General features: G+C 47.9%; 3 protein-coding genes and 1 long non-coding RNA gene across 8 annotated transcripts in view; 3 read left to right on the top strand and 1 right to left on the bottom strand.

Annotated features, from left to right (window-relative positions):
* LOC148124622 (uncharacterized) overlaps nt 1-19,307 on the top strand; it is a 125,965-nt gene that overhangs the window by 62,790 nt on the left and 43,868 nt on the right. The gene's annotated exons all lie outside the window — the stretch shown is intronic.
* DUSP18 (dual specificity phosphatase 18) lies at nt 293-3,254 on the bottom strand. Of its 3 annotated transcripts, none has more exons than XM_026722199.2 (3): nt 3,181-3,254; nt 999-1,635; nt 293-517 (listed from the first exon to the last, which is right to left on the bottom strand). In XM_026722199.2, the coding sequence occupies exons 2-3, from the start codon at nt 1,539-1,541 to the stop codon at nt 491-493; spliced, it is 570 nt and encodes a 189-aa protein (XP_026577984.2). In that variant the 5' UTR covers nt 1,542-1,635; nt 3,181-3,254; the 3' UTR covers nt 293-490. The 3 variants fall into 3 exon arrangements, with proteins under 3 accessions (XP_026577984.2, XP_087769207.1, XP_087769208.1); XM_087913081.1 differs by lacking the exon at nt 3,181-3,254 and adding an exon at nt 1,830-1,850; XM_087913082.1 differs by lacking the exon at nt 293-517 and having other exon boundaries at nt 849-1,635.
* C15H5orf52 (chromosome 15 C5orf52 homolog) lies at nt 3,445-6,046 on the top strand. Its single transcript, XM_087913083.1, has 3 exons — nt 3,445-4,747; nt 5,454-5,562; nt 5,754-6,046. The coding sequence occupies exons 1-3, from the start codon at nt 4,668-4,670 to the stop codon at nt 5,991-5,993; spliced, it is 429 nt and encodes a 142-aa protein (XP_087769209.1). The 5' UTR covers nt 3,445-4,667; the 3' UTR covers nt 5,994-6,046.
* Nucleotides 7,640-19,307, top strand: part of OSBP2 (oxysterol binding protein 2) — a 50,169-nt gene continuing 38,501 nt past the window's right edge. Inside the window, exons 1-2 of one of the 3 annotated variants that reach the window (XM_087913069.1) lie at nt 7,640-8,045; nt 15,519-15,727. In XM_087913069.1, the coding sequence (XP_087769195.1) occupies nt 7,750-8,045; nt 15,519-15,727 (505 nt within the window). In that variant the 5' untranslated portion in view covers nt 7,640-7,749. Of the gene's footprint in view, nt 8,046-15,518; nt 15,728-16,499; nt 16,541-19,307 lie in introns of those variants that run through there. The other 2 variants (XM_087913070.1, XM_087913072.1) reach the window with 2 other exon arrangements.

The following is a 19,307-nucleotide window of genomic DNA, read 5'->3' as shown; positions in this document are numbered from 1 at the left end:
GCCAGGCCTCGCACACCCTGACACCTGCCTCACAGGCCTATTTCTGTAGGCCGATAACAAAGCTCTGGATCGATCCAGAACTCTGTTATCGGCTGCAGAGGCCTTCAGGAAAGCCTTGCTGGCCGCAGAAGAAGAACTTCTTGAAGGCCTCCGACAGCAAAAAGGCGGCCAGGGGTGAAAAGGAGGACTTCCCCCGAAAATAAGACCTAGTGCCTTTTTTGGTGGCCAAAATATATATATAAGACAGGGTCTTATTTTCAGGGAAGCACAGTAGGAAGAAGGAGGAGAGAACTGTTTGTCAAAGCGAGCCATGAAACACAAGCAGCCTAATGCGTTGAAGTCGAAATATTTAATAAGGTAAAAATGCTACATGCCCAAGTAAAACAATTATCGGAGAAGATTTCGTCCTAAAAGCGGCCAGAAGGCTGAACGAGAGAGCCAGATACTACAACTCCTTCTAAGCAGGGAAGAAAGTCAGACGTTAAGGATCCTACTCATCGCTTTCCTGGAAACGTGGCTGGAAAAAAAAAAACGCACCAAAACTTCATCAAAAGCGGGTTTCTTAGGATCGCGCTCAAAAGCTCTGTGGCTACCGCTGGTTGCTTTGTCTGAACCCCATAACCAACAGAGAAGCCACATTTCTCCAAACAGCCAAGCCTTTTTGCTGCAGGATTTATTCCAGAGCCCAAAGTTAAAGGAGTCAATCATTTAATGGTGTCGTTTTATATATACATATGGCTATAGATAGATTCCCCCTCCCCTTCCAATTATCCGTTGTTTTTTATTTATGGAACAGGGAGAGAGAGAGAAAAAAACAACCACGCAGGAGATCCCCCCTGGTTAAAAAAAAAAATTCCCCTTTTTCTGGCCAAGATGGGTTGCATGACAGTTTCAAACTTTGCCCAAGTTCACGCGTGGGAGTTTAAAGAGGGGGCCACCTTTGGCTGGGGTCGCACGCACCCGCGCCGCGTCTCTCACAGCGTAATCATGCCTCTAACCTCGTTTTCGTAGAGGTCAGGGATCAGGCCCAAAGGCGACTGAATCATCTTCACGCTGTTCTTCCCAAAGAGGTGATACTCGTATTCGACCAGCTGCTCCCAGAACCCGAGGTTCGGGCGGATGACGGGACGGCAAGATTTCACCCAGCTGTGGGCGTTCGAGAGAGACATGGAGTGGTACTTCATCAGGTAGGCAATGCACAGGGCGGCCGAGCGGCTGACGCCGGCGGCGCAGTGCACCAAGGTCCGGCCCTGGTTCTGGTCCACGGCGTGGATCTTGTCCGCCACAGGGTCGAAGAAGTCGTAAATGCGTGCGGTGGGGTAGTCCAGGACGGGGACGTGGATGTAGTAAATGTCCGGGAAGTAGGTGTTGATCACTTCCACCGTGGCGTTGATTATGGTGGTGATGCGGTTGGCATAAAGGAAGAGCTTGTTGTTGGCCGCCTCGCCATTGCTGATGAAGAGGCTGTTGGTGATGCGGGACAAGCCGTAGACCGACGGGTTCCTCAAGAGGATGGGGATGGCGCCAAAAACTGCGTTCATCAAGGCGAGTGTTTAGATGTCCGTTTCAGGGGAAGGCGGCGTCATGTTTACTTCCAATTTTTTTTTTTTTATATTGGTTTTGGCCGAAAGGGAGCTGAGGAAGGAAGGGGGAAAAAAAGAGAGAGGAGAGAGGAGAAAAAGGGAAGAGGGAAATTCTCAAACTGTGGATCGAAAGGAGGAGGAGGACTCGGGGGTCCTGGGCATTTCTCTGAGCTGGCTTGTTTTCTAGCAGGCAGTTCACGACCCAACTAGGCAATATCATCAGTGCTCAGTGCTCAGAAAACTCACCCTCAAAGGCAGGGTTCAGACAACTGGGGTGGCCTCTGGTTCAAGGTTGGAGAACTGTGACCTGTGTTTTCTTAGCAGGCTGCCCCATCACGCTAAGCCACACACCCAAACACACGTACATGTTTTCAATCGGTGCTGCAAACTGTGCAATTTCCAATTTAAAACTTGAGAATCTCCCATTTAAAACTTGAGAATCTCCCATTTAAAACTCACAGGGCTGTTGATGGAGCATCTGAGCATCAGGGGGGATTTAATCCATCCAGGAATTGTAACCCGGGAAGGGACGGTGGAGATCGATTTATCTAATTTTCTGCTTTGCGCAGGATTTATAGGGCGCGACTGATTCGTTTATTGCCTGGAATTGTTTGCCGCAGCGGGAAGGAAAATTGGCAAGCTTACATAATTCATTGTAGCTCTAAGTGACTTCTTTATCCTGATTACTCAAAGGATATGTGCAATTGTGGGAACACAACTCCCGTTATTGGGGTGGGGGGAGAGGCCCTCGGACTGGTACCTGCGTGGCACATTTAATTCTGGGATTTAAAACCAGTCGCCTCTTACTGGAGTCCCCAATCAAATGTAGCTGGGATGTTTCCTCTCCTGGAACATCCTAGATTTTGTCTTCCAATAAAGTCAAAATAAGAAAGGGAGGAAAAAAAAACACTTTTAACATCACTTTGTTAACCAATCCAAGGTTATTTTTCTCTGTTTTTCCTAAATGGTTAGTTTTCACCTGCCTTGGAAGGATTAAAAATGTATAAAAGAGTTTGACAAACGTCCAAGGATGGAACAGGAGAGATTTAAGGTGTTCCTCATGGGATATATAAGTGGGTATGTACATGTGTTTTGTGTGTGTATATAAAGTGTGTATTTGTGTGTGTGTGTGTGTACAGTATATGTGTGGTTTAAGGCTCCTGCCTTGAGCAAAGGATCGGACTAGAAAACCTGGAAAATCCTTTCCAGGTTTGGGATTCTGTGATATGCTGCTGACCCACAAACCTGTCTGTCTGTCTCTGTCTGTCTGTCTGTCTGTCTGAGAGCCACACATTCTTCCAGCTTTTCTGAACTTCCTGTCCGTAAAAGTTATACACCAGAGCGCTGTCATTATCCAAAGCTTTGGGAGTGTCCATGGACATGGGCTCCCAGCTATTTGTTTTCAACTTATTTTTATTTATTTCCTTTAGACGAACGCCGGTCCCTGCACTCCAAATGCGTACCCCCGTTTTTTTTAGAGCGATGGATTCAGAAGCTGCGTGACAGGATGGTGGCAGCCATCATCCCGGCCTTCTCCTCACCCCCCACCCCAGGGGGGAGGGGAAAGGGTGGGCTTGGCCCCTTTTGAAAAGCCTACCTTTGCGAAAGTACCTTTCCAGAGAAACTTCACATGTCTTTTGTCTCCGGGTTGCGTGAAAACTTGCGAAAGTATCTAGGGAAGAAGGAAGCGGCGGGGTCGGTGAGGGCTGGTGTGCAAAGAGGCGGCTTTGGATCACTTACACAACATACACAACAGGCCTTTTCTGGGTTATGGGCTAAGAGAATCTAAGCCAGAGGTCCCCCAAACTTGGCAACTTAAAGACACATGGACTTCCAACTCCCAGAATTCCTCCTCCTTCAGTCATGTTTAGCTCAGGAGTTCTGGGAATTGAAGTCCACAAGTCTTAAAGTTGCCAAGTTTGAAGACCCTTGATCTATTCTATCTATCTATCTATCTATCTATCTATCTTTCTCTCTCTCTCTCTCCCTCTATCCATCTATTCTCTCTCTCTCTCTCTCTATCTATTCTACCTCTATCTATCTATCTATTCAAAGGATCTTCAAACTTGGCAACTTTAAGACTTGTGGACTTCAACTCTCAGAATTTCTCCTCCGGTCATGTCAGCTCAGGAATTCTGGGAGTTGAAGCCCACAAGTCTTAAAGTTGCCCAGTTTGGAGGCCTCTGGTCTAAGCACATCATGGTTGGCGATTAGAACATTGGTGGTCCAAAGGCCGTATTTTTCAGCTTTGGTTTTTCATCCTGAAAAGCTTTTTAAGAGGTGTGGACTTCCACTCCCAGAATCCCCCAGCGGAGGTGCTAGTTGGGGAATTCTGGGAGTTGGAAATCCAGACATCTTCAATGCCTTCAATGCTTCCGGTCCACATGGAGCCAGCCTTTCAGTCCTGAATGACAGTGGGAAAGAGTAGCTTTTTTGGGGTGGGGGGTGTGTACTCCTGATCCCATCACCCTTGGCCTGGGTTGGGGGGGGCTGGGGATACTGGGAACCACATCCCAACGCCCCTCTGAGGACAGGCCTCTAGGTGGAGCTTTCGCCTCACAATCAGGAGGCTGTGAGTTCGATTCCTAGGTAGAGGCTGGTATTTGGAACAGAGCAGGGGGGGTTGGATTAGATGACCTCCAAGGGTCCTTTCCAACTCTGTTATTCTATGTGAGGTGTCCCTTTCCAGGGGGAGGTGGGCAGGTGGCTCTGCCCACCGGGATGGAAAGCCGGCTTGGTCCAGCAAGGGAAGGATGCTGCTGCCCGGGAGCGTCTGGCCAGTCCAGGTAGCCTGCTCTTGCCTCTGGAGGCTCCATCCCCGTGCCCTCCCGCCCCTCGCCTTACCCCACACCCGCGCCGCGGGGACGCGGTGTGTGTGTGCGTGTGATTGTGTGTGTGTGTCTCTCTCTCTCGGCCGTCGGGTCGCCGCAGCCTCCGGAGCAGAAGGCGCCGCGCGAAGAAGACGCCGCTCAGCCCCCGCCGAGCCCGGCCGTCGGTTTCCGCGGCAACCGGGGAGAGCCAACCCATTGTGACCGCTTGCCGCCCGCCTCGGCCCGGCTGACTCAACCGCCGGGAGCTCGGGCGATGGAGAAGCCGCCGGAGGCACCCCAGCCCGTCGTGACTTTCTTCCAGCCCCGCGACCACCAAGTGCTGGTGCTGTACAGGTGAGGAAGGGGGGCGGCGGGAGAGGGAGGGGGAAGAGATGGGGAGGGGGAGGCACCGCTTCTCCTCCTCCTCCTGCCAGAGACCCTCCTCGGCCCCCTCTCCTCTCCGGTCGACCGGCGGTTGCGCGCGCCCCCCCAAAAAAAGTGTCAGAGAGAGAGAGAGAGAGAGAGACAGAAAGGAGGGCAGAGGAGAAGAGAGGAGAGGGGGAAAGGAAGAAGGAAAGAGAGAAGGGGAAGGGAGGGGAGAGGAAAGGAAGAAGGAAAGAGGGGAGGAAGAAGGAAAGGGGGGTAAAAGGGGAGCAGAGAGGAAAGGAAGAAGGAAAGAGGAAAAGTGGGGAGGAGAGAGGAGGAGAGCAGAGGGGAAGGGGAGGGAGAGGGAGAGGAGAGGAGGAAAGAAAAGGAGGGGAGGAGAGGAAGAAGGAAAGAGAGGGAGGGGAGAGGGGAGAGCAGGAGAGGAGAGGGAAGTGGGAAGGGGAGAGGAGGAGAGGAGAGGGAAGGAAGGAAAGAGAGGGGAGGGGAAGGAAGGGGAGAAGAGAGCAGGAGAGGAGAGGAGGAGAGGAAAGGAAGAAGGGAAGGAGAAGGGTACATCCTTTTCCTGAAGCCAGCAAACTCTGGGCAGTTGATTGCGCCAAAGTTCACAGGTCGTTGTTCAGCCCCTCGGGTGATGGTGCTGCCCTTCTAACCAGCTGACTTTCTCCCCCTCCAGCCAGCAAACTTGTAGCGAAGCTGCTTTGAAGAGGTTCCTTCCCAAAAGCCACCTGGCTAAGGTGATTATCCAGGACAATGTTAGCGTTCAGCGGGTCCAGGACATTAAGGTACGTTTTTTTTGAAACCTTGCGTGAATTCCCACCAGCGGTCAGGAATCCGAGCATGTCAGGAATCCAGTTACAACGGCACTGAAAAGAAACCGTGACTTTTGGGCTGTTGTTTCTTTTTCTTTTCTCGCCCTTACGACAGACCGTTACTTCCTTGCCTAAAACATTGATTGCTGATTGATCTTTTCCAGAAACAGCAAATTGAACGTAGGAAAAAGAAAGCCGAGAATCTGTTCGATCAAATGAAAAGGAGATTTCTCCAGAACCAGCAAAAAAAGACGTTCCGGTGGAAGAAAGAATACGACTATTATCAGAAGATGTTGGAAGAGATCGACCAACGGAACCAGATGAGAGAATTAGGCTCAACTTTTACCATGGGAAATCGTCTCTCCAGTTCTGCAAAAACCTCGGACAAGCCGAGCCTCCGATAACCGGAATCACGCTGGGGAAATGGCGTTTACCGCGCCATTTCATCAGAATAAAACTGTGTTGAAAACCCTCCCCCGATCCCGTTGGTTTTCTTAATAAAAAGTCTTCAACCCAGCCCAGCCCAGCCCAGCCCAGCTAAATAGCTCTGTCATCCCAGAATAACACCTAGTAGATGGCAGTGTTTACAAGTTTGGATCCATGATATATACTCTATGCTTTTTCATTCTAAGTAGACTTTCCTGTTTCCTGCTACAGTGAAATAGTTGAGGAGTAAAGCACATGGTGATTGTTCCCTTTGTTTCAGAGGTGGTATTCAACAGATTCTGATCAGTTCTGGAGAACCGGTAGCGGAAATTTTGAGTAGTTTGGAGAATCAGCAAATACCAACTCTGACTGGAGATTTTACAGTATCCCTCCCCTGCCACGCCCAACAACCCATGCCCACAGAACTGGTAGTAAAAAAAAATTGAATCCCACCACTTCTTCGTTTGCTCTGCAGTGCTATATATAAACAGAATTTCTAACAGAGTCGCCCAATGATTTGATTTTTTGCTTGTGGCGGTTAAGTGAATCTAGCTGCAACCGAGAAGGTGCAGTTCCTGGGACTGTAAGGGGGCAGTTTAATCATCAGGACCCAGATGGGGGGACATGAGATGGGCAGAAAAGGTGGAGATGAACCGTATCTCAGACTGCCATCCTTCCAAGGTCATTAAAATGAGGCCTCAGATGGTTGGAGGCAAGATGCCGACCTCTGTAAACCGCTTAGACCAGGGGGGTCCTCAAACTTGACAGCTTTAAGACTTGTGGACTTCAACTCCCAGAATTCCTCCTCCAGCCATGTTAGCTCAGGAATTCTGGGAGTTGCCAAGAACTCCCTTGCCAAGTTTGAAGACCCTTGTGATAGATGATAGACAGATGAGAGATAGACTTAGATAATTAGATAGATAGATAGATGATAGATTGATTGATGACAGATAGATAGATTGATGATAGAATGATAGATGATTGATTGATGATAGATGGTAGATAGATTGATGATAGATATTAGATAGATAGAGGATAGAGGATAGAGGATAGATTGATTGGTGATAGATACATAGATACATAGATAGGTAAATAGGCAGGTAGGTACAGAGAGAGAGAGAGATGATAGATTGATAGGTGATAGATCAGGGGTCTTCAAACTGGACAGCTTTAAAGACTTGTGGACTTCAACTCCCAGAATTCCCTCTCCAGTCAAGCTAGCTCAGGAATTCTGGGAGTTGAAGTCCACAAGTCTTTAAAGCTGTCAAAGTTTGAAGACACCCCCTCCCCCAATGCGGGGAGGGAAGCTGTTAAAGCACTATCTATCTATCTATCTATCTATCTATCTATCTATCTATCTATCTATCTATCTATCTATCTATCTATCTATCTATCTATCTATCTAAAGCGGCCTCTAAGTCTAAGGATCGCTGGGTTCCTCCGGGACGGCGAGATGCGTCGCCGCGGACTTCAACTCCCGAAATGCCCTCCCAGGGCAAGCGGGCGGGGGGGGGGGAGGAAACGGGAAAGATCAGAGGGAACGCTGGGAGTTGAAGTCCCGGCTGGCTGGGAGAAGGGAGGGTCGGGGGAGCGAGGAGCGCTCCGCCCCTGACGCGAGGGGGCGTGCCCTGGGTGGCGTGGCCACGCCCCCTCCCCCCTCCCCGTCCCTGCCCAGCCCTGGCGACGGCGTCGGGCGAGCCCCGCGGGCGCAGGCGGAGCAGCGGCGGGGCGCCTATGGGCGGCGGGGCGGCGGCGGCGGTGGGCCCGCTGTGCAGCGCCGGCAGCCGCGGGCTGGTCTCCCTGCTGGGCGCCGTCCCGTGCCTGGCTTGCAAGCAGCCGCCTCGCCCCCGCCGCCGGGCCGCTGCTGCCGTCATGAGCCTCCTGGCCAAGGAGAGCTGCCCCACCGCTGCAGCCGCCGCCTCTGGCCCGTCGGACACCTACCGGGGCTGGCTCTTCAAGTGGACCAACTACCTGAAGGGCTACCAGCGCCGCTGGTTCGTGCTCAGCCACGGGCTGCTGAGTTACTACAGGTACGGTGGAATCCATGCGCCCCTGCCGGGGAGCGCCTTTTGCTGGCTTGGGGGTGTGGGGGGGCGTTGGGTGGGTTGGAGTGCCTCTCCCATCGTCCCCTGCCCAGGCACCTCGGCTGCCAGGGTTCGCAGGTTGGCAAGGGTTGGACTTCAACTCCCATGGTCCACCTCCCTGGACGCTGGCCCCAGCTCCCATGGTTCTAGGCTGGCAGGCTTGGACTTCCTTCCCCGTCATCCCCTCCCAGGTGGGGACTCTACTCGAGGCCCATGGTTCCCAACTTGGCAAGGCTTGGGAGTTCATCTCCAACCCCGTGTGGGCTGGGGAATTCTGGGAATGAAAGGGTTGTCAAAAACACCGGATTTACAGATTTATAAGGGGGGGAAATTCACGTTCAAAACGGATCAATTTTGAATTCTAGATAATTTTTCCAGCTGCTTCTCTTACTCCAGAAATTAATAACTGTGCTCCTGTTTTCAGTTTGGCCCAACTTTTACGTCGCTGCATGTCATCCGGTAATCCTTTGGTAGGGCTTTAATCAACTTTAGGGTAGCAAATAATTGTCAGTTGTTGGGATGACCCGAAGGGGCTTGGCACAAAAGCAACACGGTCAGATAAGCAATAAGAGTCCCTTTCTTATCTCCAACGTTGCCCCCAATGTCCAGGTTACCTTGGAGGAAAAAAACTCTCCCAGGAACAGCCTTTAAGTGAAGGAAATTCAGTCTGAAAATAAAGTAGATACAAACTGTAACTAAAAATCCACACAAACCACGCGGCAGTAATTCACGTGACAGGGCAGGAGGAGGAATTGCTGACTTGAAAGGCCAGCAAAACATACACAGTTAGGAAGACGCCAGGAACCCAGATAAGCCTCAGTGATACCAGATCATTCACAATTTGCTCCCAACAGTGTGCTGCACGCAGCTTCCCTTTTTAAACACTGTGTTCCCAGCTACAGCTTATGAAGGGAATCAGGGCCCTTTCCTCCCGCTGTAAGCCACACAACCCACGTTGCTCCCTTCTCCGTTCCTCCCTGCGTGCCCTAGGATGAAGAGGCCAACTCATTGCATGGCCAACTCATTGCATGGCCAACTAACCACAGTCAACTCATCATGGCCTATACACCATGGCCAACACGCATGTCCAACTCATGTCCAACTCATGGCCAACACACCGTGACCCACTCACCACAGCCAACTCATCATGGCCAACACGCAATGGCCAACTCATGGCCAGCTCACCTCAGCCAACTCACCATGGCCAACTCATGGCCAAGATGCCATGGCTAACTCACCACAGCCAACTCCTCATGGCCAATTCATGGCCAACATGCCATGGCCAATTCCTCAAGGTCAACTCATGGCCAACATGCCATGGCCAACTTGCCATGGCCAATTTGCCACGTTTTTCACCCTTATGACCATTACAGCTTCCCCATGGTGACATGATCAAAATTCAGATGCTTGACAACTGACTCATTTTACCGACGTCAATCGTGGTTGTAAGTCGAGGACTACCTGGAATTAAATCCGGGGTCTTTAATTCAGATGTTCGCTCTATGAACAGATTTGAGTGTCTCAGCTTGTGTGCTCAGAGGAGAAATTGAGTATGCGTGGTGTGAATTCAGGTGGCTCCCAGGTGACCCGGAGAAAATTCTGTGTCTCAAATCATTTTACGTAACCTACATTAAGGCATGTCCTTGGGGTCAGCTAAAGTGCATTTTCTGCCTGGTCTCATCTTATTCAGGCGGTGTCCTTAGATGCTGCTTGACTTGTCCTTGTGAATGTACAGCAATATGCTGATCTGGCGCATGCACACACACACACACACACACACAAAAGAGAACTTGCCAAATTTGTCAAGCAAATAAATTAACACAACTGACAGCCACAATACACACATGCATAGATAGATAGATAGATAGATAGATAGATAGATAGATAGATAGATAGATAGATAGATAGATAGATAGACAGACAGACAGGTAGATAGATAGGTAGAGAGAGAGAGAGAGAGAGAGGGAGAAAGAACTTCTTAAATTTGTCAAGCAGATAAATTAATTATTTGCTCCATTGATACGAAGCATCCACAACTTCTGGTGGCAAGCTGTCCCACTGGTTAATTGTTCTGTATGTTAGGACATTTCAGTTCCAGGTTGCTTCTCTCCTGGATGAGTTTCCATCCTTATTGCTTCTTGTCCTGCCTTCAGGTACTTTGGAGAATAGCTTGACTCCCTCTTCTTTGGGGCAGCCCCTCAAATATTGGAAGACTGCTATCTATCCTGTCACCCCTTAATCCTCCTCTTTGTCGGACTAGATATACCCAGTTCCAGCAACTGTTCCTCAGACGTATCACTGGATTCAGGGCACAAAAAACCAGACTCAGAATACAGGTGGAAGGGACCCCGAAGGTCTTCTAGTCCAGCCCCCCTGCTCCATACCATTCCAGATGAATTGCTGTCCAGTTGCCCCCCCTCAAATACTGGAACACACGCCGATTCAGTGCATGAACAGGAGAGGGGGTGCTTTTTGTCCAGGACGGGGGGTTACTAAACCTTCTTTTCATTAAACCAGACATGTCCAATTGCAGTGGCCGTTCTTCCTATATTTTAGCCTCCAGCCCCCTAATAATCTCAGTTCCTCTTCTTCGCAATGCGTTTGAAGCAGCCATGCTCAAAATAATGCTTTGTGTCGAAACGGCCGTCCCAGAATCACCCTATCAGGTTCTCCTTTGTGGAGGAGCGCAAATTTGCAGGCTGGGTGAGTTTAATGCTGGGGTTGCATTTGCCGTCATTGTTCAGTTCATCCCTGCTGTGGGAAGTGAAACCACGAGATTGTTTGAATCAACCCCGTTTCACTCCCTTTTGACTTTGCCAGTGGAGAAGCAGACCCGGGAAGGTCACAAGTGCCAGATTGTGTGCGACCTCCGGCATCGGTCGTAAATATATGTCGGTTGCCAAGCAGCTGAATTTTGACCGTAAGGATGCCCTTACAGCTGTAAGTGTGAAAGGCTGGTTGTATGTAGCTTTTTCTCTGGTAATATTACACTACTAACTAGCGCATACAAAACATTTGCTAGACCAATACTCAAATACAGCTCATCAGTCTTGAACCCGCATTACGTATTTGATAATAATACAGTAGAGAAAGTCCAGAAATATTTCACAAGAAGAGTTCTCCACTCCTTTACTCGTTGCAGAAGACCTTATGCCACCAGACTCGAAATTCTAGACCTAGAAAACCTAGAACTACGCCGCCTTCGGTCCGATCTAAGAATAGTATATAAAATCATACATCGCAATGTCCTACCGGTCAATGAATACTTCAGCTTCAACCATAACAATACAAGAGCACACAACAGATACAAACTCAAGGTTAATCGCACCAAACTTGATTGCATATATTTTATAAAAATAAAATATATTTAAAAAAAAACAGAAACACGTTCTCACATTTTTGCAATGTCTTCATAGTAGTGTACATTTCTATTAGTGTCAATTAAGGTCATTTGCTACAAGTAAATCTATAGCTTGTTTCCGAAATCCTTCCTTATTTATGTTATTGTTACAATTATAATGCAATATTTATTTAATTATATTACTTTGCATACTGTATATACATAGCCACATATACATTTATCCTTATTTCCATTTTCTCTTGTTGTTTACTTAATCAATTTCACTTAACATCTTTACTTCCTTTTTATACAACCATTTGTACCGCATATTCCAAATTGTAAACAAGCTTCTTTCTTGTTTTTTAGTAACATGGTTAGTCTAACCATTTCTGCACATTGGTAGATTTTATCAGTTATTGCCAGGTCCGTGGGTATCATTGTTGATTTCCAGTTTTGGCCAAAGACTATCCTTGTCACTGTAATGATATGTGATATCAGATGCTGGTGTTTTTTGCTCCATGTCGGTTCTGTCATTCCATTCTGACCCAGTGTGATGACCCAAAGGGGTGTGGCACAAAAGCAACACAGTCAGATAATCAACAAGAGTCCCTTTATTATCTCCAACTTTGCCCCCAATGTCCAGGTTACCTTCTGGGCTGGAGAAAAACTCTCCCAGGAACAGCCTTTGGCTGCAGAGAATCAAGTCCAAAACATGGTCAACACAAACTGTAACTTAAAGTCCAAACAAGCCAAACTGAAGTAATGAGTTTGGCAGGGCCGAAGCAGGAATTTCAGACTTGAAGGCACAGCAAAACACACACGGTTGGGAAGACGCTAGGAACACAGATAAACAAAGTCAACACAAGATAAAGTCATTTGTCTGTGTTGTGTGTTATCTAGTCCAACCCTCCAAGCATTGGTCATCTCTGAAAACACTTTGATTACAGATTAACAGAGTTGGGAGGGTCCTTGTAGGTCATCTAGTCCAACCCCCCAAGCATTGGTCATCTCTGAAAATGCTTTGATTACCGATTAACAGAGTTGGGCGGGAGGTGGGTGGACTTCAACTCCCATGTTTCCCTGGTGTACTAAGGCAGGCAGCTAAGTTGCTGAGGCTGCTGAATGCTGATCCGTTGATCTTAAGATTCGGACCGTCCACGAACGTAGCTGTTCTTTGTGGAAATGCTGTGGGGTTTGTTTGTGCCTGTAGGATCCCAGCCTTCGTGTTAATGGTTGTTGGCAGAACATCCGCCCTTAAATCATTCCTCCTCTTGGCTTTCCTTGAGCAGAGAGTTGTAGCCTCCCCCAGATAAGTTTGAAGGACAAAGGAACCCTGGAGATGAAATGAATCTGGCTTTGCTCTGCCGGCATCTTGGGTGACAAGGACATTCTGGCCCACCAGTTGTTGTGACCCGTGCAAAGGAAATTTCTTCCTGGGGTGGGTGGGGGGGTTTGCTCTTGAAACAGAGCGATATGTCCAGCGGGTGCCAGGCAGCTCCAGAAACTGCGAGGGGCTTCTCGGAATAAATACTTGATGTGTGTAACGTGTAACCGGCCTGTATTTTTTATTTTTTTTACAAGTAACTCAAAGCAGCAAACATACTCAATGCAGCTAGACCTCGAGTTGGGACTACAATTGAGCCCAACGTTTCTGTGGCTAAGGGAGACGTTTGTTAAGTGAGTTTTAAAACAAGATCGGAGAGCAGCAGGGAACCCACAGTTCTCCTCCTCCTCCCTCTCCAAACCCCTCTCCCTTCTAGTTCTGATGATGTTACCTAGTTGGGTGATAAAATCCCTGCAAGAAAACAAGCAAGCCCAGAGAGCACCAAGGACCCCGTAGTAATAGTACTGGTTGTTGTACCACCACCACCACCACCTCCACCTCCTCCTCCTCCTCCTCCTCTTCTTCTTCTTCTTCTTCTTCTTCTCTTCCTCTTCTTCTCCTCCTCCTCCTCCTCTTCTTCTTCTCCTTCTCCTCCTCCTCTTCTTCTCTCCTCCTCCTCCTCCTCCTCCTCCTCCTCCTCCTCCTCCTCCTCCTCCTCCTCCTCCTCCTCCTCCTCCTCCTCTTTCTTCTTCTTCTTCTTCTTCTTCTTCTTCTTCTTCTTCTTCTTCTTCTTCTTCTTCTTCTTCTTCTTCTTCTTCTTCTTCTTCTTCTTCTCCTCCTCCTCCTCTCCTCCTCCTCCTCTTCTTCTCTTCTTCTTCTTGTCCTCCTCCTCGTCCTCCTCCTCCATCTTCCTCCTCTTCCATCTTCCTTCTCTCTCTCCTCCTCCTCCTCCGCCCTCCCCCTCTGCAAACCCCATTCCCTTCTAGCACTGATGATGTTACCTAGCTTGCATAACGAAACGTCTGCAAGAAAACAACCAACCTCAGAGAACACCCAGGACCTCTCATTTGAAGGATTCCCATTTTGGGGGGGTGGGGCTGGCAGCCCACCAAGAATTTGTGGAACGTGCCCCAACCGCTCCCACTTCGAGCAAACCGTTCCCCCAAAAACATTAGAAGAGAAAGCCAACAGATGAAATGGCTCCCCAAGAGCCATTCTCCTCTCTCCACCTTTCTCCTTTTTTCTGGGTGTGGGGCCTTGCAGAGCATTTTTAACTTACAGGCGGGGGGGGGCGGGTCTGTGTCGGACACGCAGAGGCCTTATGGGAAATAAGGGTCTGTCTCTCTAGGTCGATGCTCAGCTTTGCAACAAAGGCTGCTTCTCCACTGATGTTTTTAGAAACAGAAATCCTGAAAGACGAACAAAAGAGGCTTTGACTCTTGTCGGTCCCTTTTAATGCTCCATTGTGAGTGAGTTGTGAACGCCGTTGTCAGCCGAGATTCCTCCTTTTCTCCATCTCAAGTGGAGAATGCTGAGACAACCCTCTCGATAGCAAAGTTAATTTGATGTGGTTTTGGGAAAGACACTTTTTTGCGAGCTTTCTTGATTTCCTTCCCTCCCCTCCCCCCTCTTTTTAAAATAATTTAATTAATTAACTGCAATAAACCTTTAACAGATAATCAGAGTTGGAAGGGACCTTGTAGGTCATCTAGCCCAACCCCCCACCCTACACCATTTCTGACGGATGGGAGTCCAATCTCTTCTTGAAAGTTTCAAGTGATGAAACTCCCACAACGTCCGAGGGCAACTTCTGTTCCATGGGTTGATTTGCTCTCCTTGTCAGAAAGTTTCTCCTTATTTCCAGGTTGAATCTCTCCTTGTTCAGTTGCCATCCATTATTTTCCTTCAGTTGCTGTGGAGAATAGCTTGAGACCCCCTCCTCCTCTCTGGGGCAGCCCCTCAAATAGTGGAAGATGCTCTCCTGTCTCCCCTGGTCCTTCTCTTCATTAGACTAGCCAGGCCCAGTTCCTGTAACCGTTCTTCGTATGTTTTAGCCTCCAGTCCCCTCATCATCCTGGTTGCTCTTCTCTGTACTTTTTCTAGAGTCTCAACATCTTTTTTGTAATGTGGTGAACAAAACTGGATGGTGTGGTATTAGTACCTCACTTAATCTTGATTGTATCCCTCTGTAAATACAACTTAGGATTGCATTAGCTTTTTGGGCGGTTGCTGCACACGGCTGGCTGATACTTACCTGGTTGTCCACTAAGACTCCAAGATCCCCCGCACAGTTACTACTATTGAGCCTGGTTTCACCCAGTCTATATGTGTCCTTTGGGTTTTTCTTGCCTAAGTGTAGGACTTTACTCTTCTCTACGTTGAATTTCATTTTGTTAAATATGGCCCAGTGTTCGAGTCTGTCAAGATCCATCTGGATCTTGAGCCTATCTTCTTGGGTGTTAGCTTCTCGGAAGGGAGTGGCTTCCAAAGAATTCTCTTCCAGCTATTGATTCACAGGCCTTGTCCATCAAAACATTTTAAATTGGTTTGGGGTTCATATGGCTTTAGCTTAACGTTATGTGTTGTACGTTATGATTCTTGATTCTTAACGAATGTACCTTTTCTTTTATGTATACCGAGAGTCTTTGCACCAATGCAAATTTCTTGTGTGTCCAGTCACACTTGGCCAATAAAGAATTCTATTCCGTTAACTTCCCTGGGAGCCTTATAGCCTTTCTTTGATTAACTTTGGCAGGACTCAAGCGGAAATGGCTCACACCTGCCGCGGAACCATCAACCTGTCCATGGCGCACATCGACACGGAGGATTCTTGCAACATTGTCCTTTCTAACGGCGGGAGGACCTACCACTTGAAAGCGAGCTCGGAAGTGGAACGGCAGCGCTGGGTCACCGCCCTGGAGCTGGCCAAAACCCGGGCCATCCGAATCAGGAGCAACCAGTCAGGTAGACGTTGCACGTATGTGGGAGTTCTCTGAAGAGGACCTCCCCTCTTGGGAGGAGCTTTGTTGCTCCTGCTGGCTTCAGAAAGTTTGAAACGTTCTTAAGGATCCATCTCATCCTGGGCATTTCATCCTATTTTTGAACTATTACCATCTGGCAGCCGGTACAGGATAATAATAAAAAGAAGGGCAAATGGGCTGAAAGGGGAGAAGGGGAGTGTTGCTTTTCCTTCCTTTCCATCCTTCCTTTCCATCCTTCCCTTCCTTCCTTCCTTCCTTCCTTCCTTCCTTCCTTCCTTCCTTCCAGTTAGAATGCAGGATTGCAGGCTAACACTGCCTACTGTCAGGAGTTTGATCCTGACTGGCTCAAGGTTGACTCAGCCTTCCTTCCTTCTGAGGTGGGTAAAATGAGGAGACCCAGATTGTTGTGGGGCAAGAGGCTGACCCTGTAACCTGTTTAGAGAGGGCTGGAAAGCACTGGAAAGTGGACTATAAGTCTAAGGGCTGTTGCTATTCCTTCCTTCCTTCCTTCCTTCCTTCCTTCCTTCCTTCCTTCCTTCCCCTTCCTTCGTTCCTTCCTTCGTTCCTTCCCCTTCCTTCCTTCCTTCCTTCCTTCCTTCCTTCCTTCCTTCCTTCCTTCCTTCCTGTGTTCTATTTTCATCCCACATACTTCTTCCAGCCACTTAATGTAATTTTTGCCAATATTTTTGGGCCTCTTTGCAACTCCACCACAAACGATAATAAGTTCCTTTTCCTTTATTACATTTCCAGCATGTGGGGGAAAGTTTTGAATACGATATTGCCAGTCTTGATGGCGGTATATGCCATCTATAAAAATAATTTATACAAATTTTCCTCAAACGGTATAGCTGAGGTCCTTTTCTTATTTCTTTTCCATAATATTTGCCAATCGTCTAAATTAATGTTGCTGCCTCTTATGCTTGACAACCATGTGTTATGTAGGCATTCCGGAAATATGAAACCTTGAGCGTTGCCCTTTCTCTAGTATAGTGTTTCTCAGTGGCTCAAAGACATTCCTCAAAATAGAACTTGGAAATCTTCTAGCCCAACCCTCTTCTTAGCCAGGAGAACCACCTCAGACAAACAGCTGTCCGGTTTCTTCTTCAAAAACCTGCAGTGTTGGAGGAGCAGTCGCAATTTCTAGTGGCAGGCTGTTCCACTGGTTAATCGTCCTCACTTTTAGGAAGTTTCTCCTTCATTCCAGGTTGTTTCTCTCCTTGATTAGTTTCAATCCGTTATTTTTGGTCCTGCCTTCTGGTGCTTTGAAAAATAAGTTGACCTTCCCCCTCTCCTCTTTGGGGCAGCCCCTCAAATATTGGAAGACTGCCAATGGTGGGATTCCCATTTTTTTTTACTACCAGTTTTATGGGCATGGCTTGGTGGGCATGGCAGGGGAAGGATATACTGCAAAATCCCTACCCCGCTAATCTGCTTTCCAGCTCCGTTCTCCCGTGCAGGGCAACCAAAGGAGACCCAGCCGATCAGCTGTGGGGGTGGCCTGGTGGGCGTGGTGTGGGATTTGGTGCGTGTAACAGGGGAAGGATATACGGTAAAATCGTAGCAGGGGAAGGATATACGGTAAAATCGTAGCAGGGGAAGGATATACGGTAAAATCCCCCTTCCCTCCGCACCCCGCTAACCTGCTTTCCAGCTCCGCTCTCCCGTGCAGGGCAACCAAAGAAGACTCAGCCAATCAGCTGGGACTCGATGGGAGGCAGAGAATAGATGGGGTTGGCGGGGCCAGTCAGAGGACAGTTCTCCGAACTACTCAAAATTTCCGCTACCGGTTCTCGAGAACCGGTCCGAAGCGGCTGAATCCCACCTCTGAAGACTGCTATCATGTCCCCCTGGTCCTTCTTTTCATTAGCAATTCCTGCAGCTCTTCTTGTGGATTAATGTGGACTTCAATTCCCAGAATTCCCCAGCCGGCTATGGGAGTTGAAGTCCACCCGTCTTAAAGTTCCCGAGGTCGAAAAACACAACCATAGAGAGTTAGTGATTTTATTCTGTAGCTGCCTCTCTTTCTCCTTTCAAATCTCTCCTTTTTTTTTTCCCCGGTGACTAGTGCCCCCTACTGGCGACTCTTGTAAACCATTTTAACTCATTCGCGAAAGTCCGCCTTTGTTGTTTAAATCAGCGTTGCCCATTCTCCACTTCGAATCTCTGGTTTTGGGAAGGAAGTAAAAAAAAACAACCAGCCCCATTATTGCTTGTCTTTGTGTTGTGTATAGATCAACATCTTGGTAGCAACAGGGTGGAGCTGTTGTGTTCCTGTTTGTGGGAATAAAAAAAACATGCAAGTGGGTTAAGTATTTTTATCTGCCGATGTCGTAATTTCTGGCAGCTCTTCTGAATCATTTTAATTTCTGGGAGGAAGGGGGACCAAAACACAACTCCTTTAAGTCATCTCTATAAATCCTCCCTCCCTCCCATCTTTCTTTCTTTCTTTCTTTCTTTCTTTCTTTCTTTCTTTCTTTCTTTCTTTCTTTCTTTCTTTCTCTCTCTCTTTCTTTCTTTCTTCCTTTCTTCCTTTCTCTTTCTTTCCTTCCTTCCTTCTCCCTCCCCCTTTCTTTCTCCCTACCCCCTTTCTTTCTCCCTCCATCCTTCCTTCCTTTCGTTCTTTCTTTCTCCCTCCCTCCTTTCATTCGTTCTTTCTCCTTTCTTTCTTTCTTTCTTTCTTTCTTTCTTTCTTTCTTTCTTTCTTTCTTTCTTTCTTTCTCCCTCCCCCTTTCTTTCTCCCTATCCCCTTTCTTTCTCCCACCCTCTCTTCTTCCTCCCTCCCTCTCTCCTTTCTCTCTCTCTCTTTCTTTCTTTCTTTCTTTCTTTCTTTCTTTCTTTCTTTCTTTCTTTCTTTCTTTCTTTCTTTCTTTCTTTCTTTCTTTCTTTCTTTCTTTCTTTCTTTCTTTCTTTCTTTCTTTCTCCACCTGACAAGCCCATTGGGTGACCTTGCAGTGGGTCCTAGCAGCCCCGCTGAGCTGAGCTGAGCTGCAGTCGGTTTTTGTTTAATCCGCATCCTTGGTCTTTGATCAAGAGGCCGCCGCTAACAGGAGTGCAGAACACAGGATGCCCCGCTGAGCAGCAGCCGGAGAGGAAGATGCTAATAAAAACTGTCATGCAGATAAAAACCTTGGGTGTTCCCTCTCCCTCCCCCCCCCCTCTCTCTCCCCTCCCCAGGCGAGGTTGGTTTTCTCTAGTTCACATCCTTAATGTGGCTGGCTGAAGAATAGAATAGAATAGAATAGAATAGAATAGAATAGAATAGAGAAGGGGAGAAGGAAGGAGAATAGAATAGAATAATGGAATGAAGAATAGAATAGAATAGAATAGAATAGAATAGAATAGAATAGAATAGAGGATACAGAATACAGAATACAGAATAGAGAAGATAATAGAGAGAATAGACGATAAAATAGAATAGAATAGAATGAGAAAGAATAGAATATAATAGGAATTAATAAAATAGCATAGCATAGCATAGCATAGCATAGCATAGCATAGCATAGCATAGCATAGCATAGAATAAACAGACTTGGAGGCGACCCCAGAGGTCTTCTAGTCCAACC

The sequence above is a fragment of the Pseudonaja textilis genome, chromosome 15, assembly GCF_049901715.1.
Source record: "Pseudonaja textilis isolate UNSWEBS1 chromosome 15, rPseTex1.2, whole genome shotgun sequence".
NCBI classification, from domain to species: domain Eukaryota; kingdom Metazoa; phylum Chordata; class Lepidosauria; order Squamata; family Elapidae; genus Pseudonaja; species Pseudonaja textilis.
Note: the sequence above shows the minus strand (reverse complement) of the source record. Positions and strands in the feature narration are given on the sequence as shown.

Coding starts and splice junctions, on each gene's coding strand:
- C15H5orf52 (XM_087913083.1), top strand. CDS start 4,668: ATGGAGAAGCCGCCGGAGGCACCCCAGCCCGTCGTGACTTTCTTCCAG. Junction 4,748..5,453: donor CAAGTGCTGGTGCTGTACAG/GTGAGGAAGGGG, acceptor CTCCCCCTCCAG/CCAGCAAACTTGTAGCGAAG. Junction 5,563..5,753: donor AGCGGGTCCAGGACATTAAG/GTACGTTTTTTT, acceptor GATCTTTTCCAG/AAACAGCAAATTGAACGTAG.
- DUSP18 (XM_026722199.2), bottom strand. CDS start 1,541: ATGAACGCAGTTTTTGGCGCCATCCCCATCCTCTTGAGGAACCCGTCG. Junction 518..998: donor CTGACCTCTACGAAAACGAG/GTTAGAGGCATG, acceptor TTTTTTTTCCAG/CCACGTTTCCAGGAAAGCGA.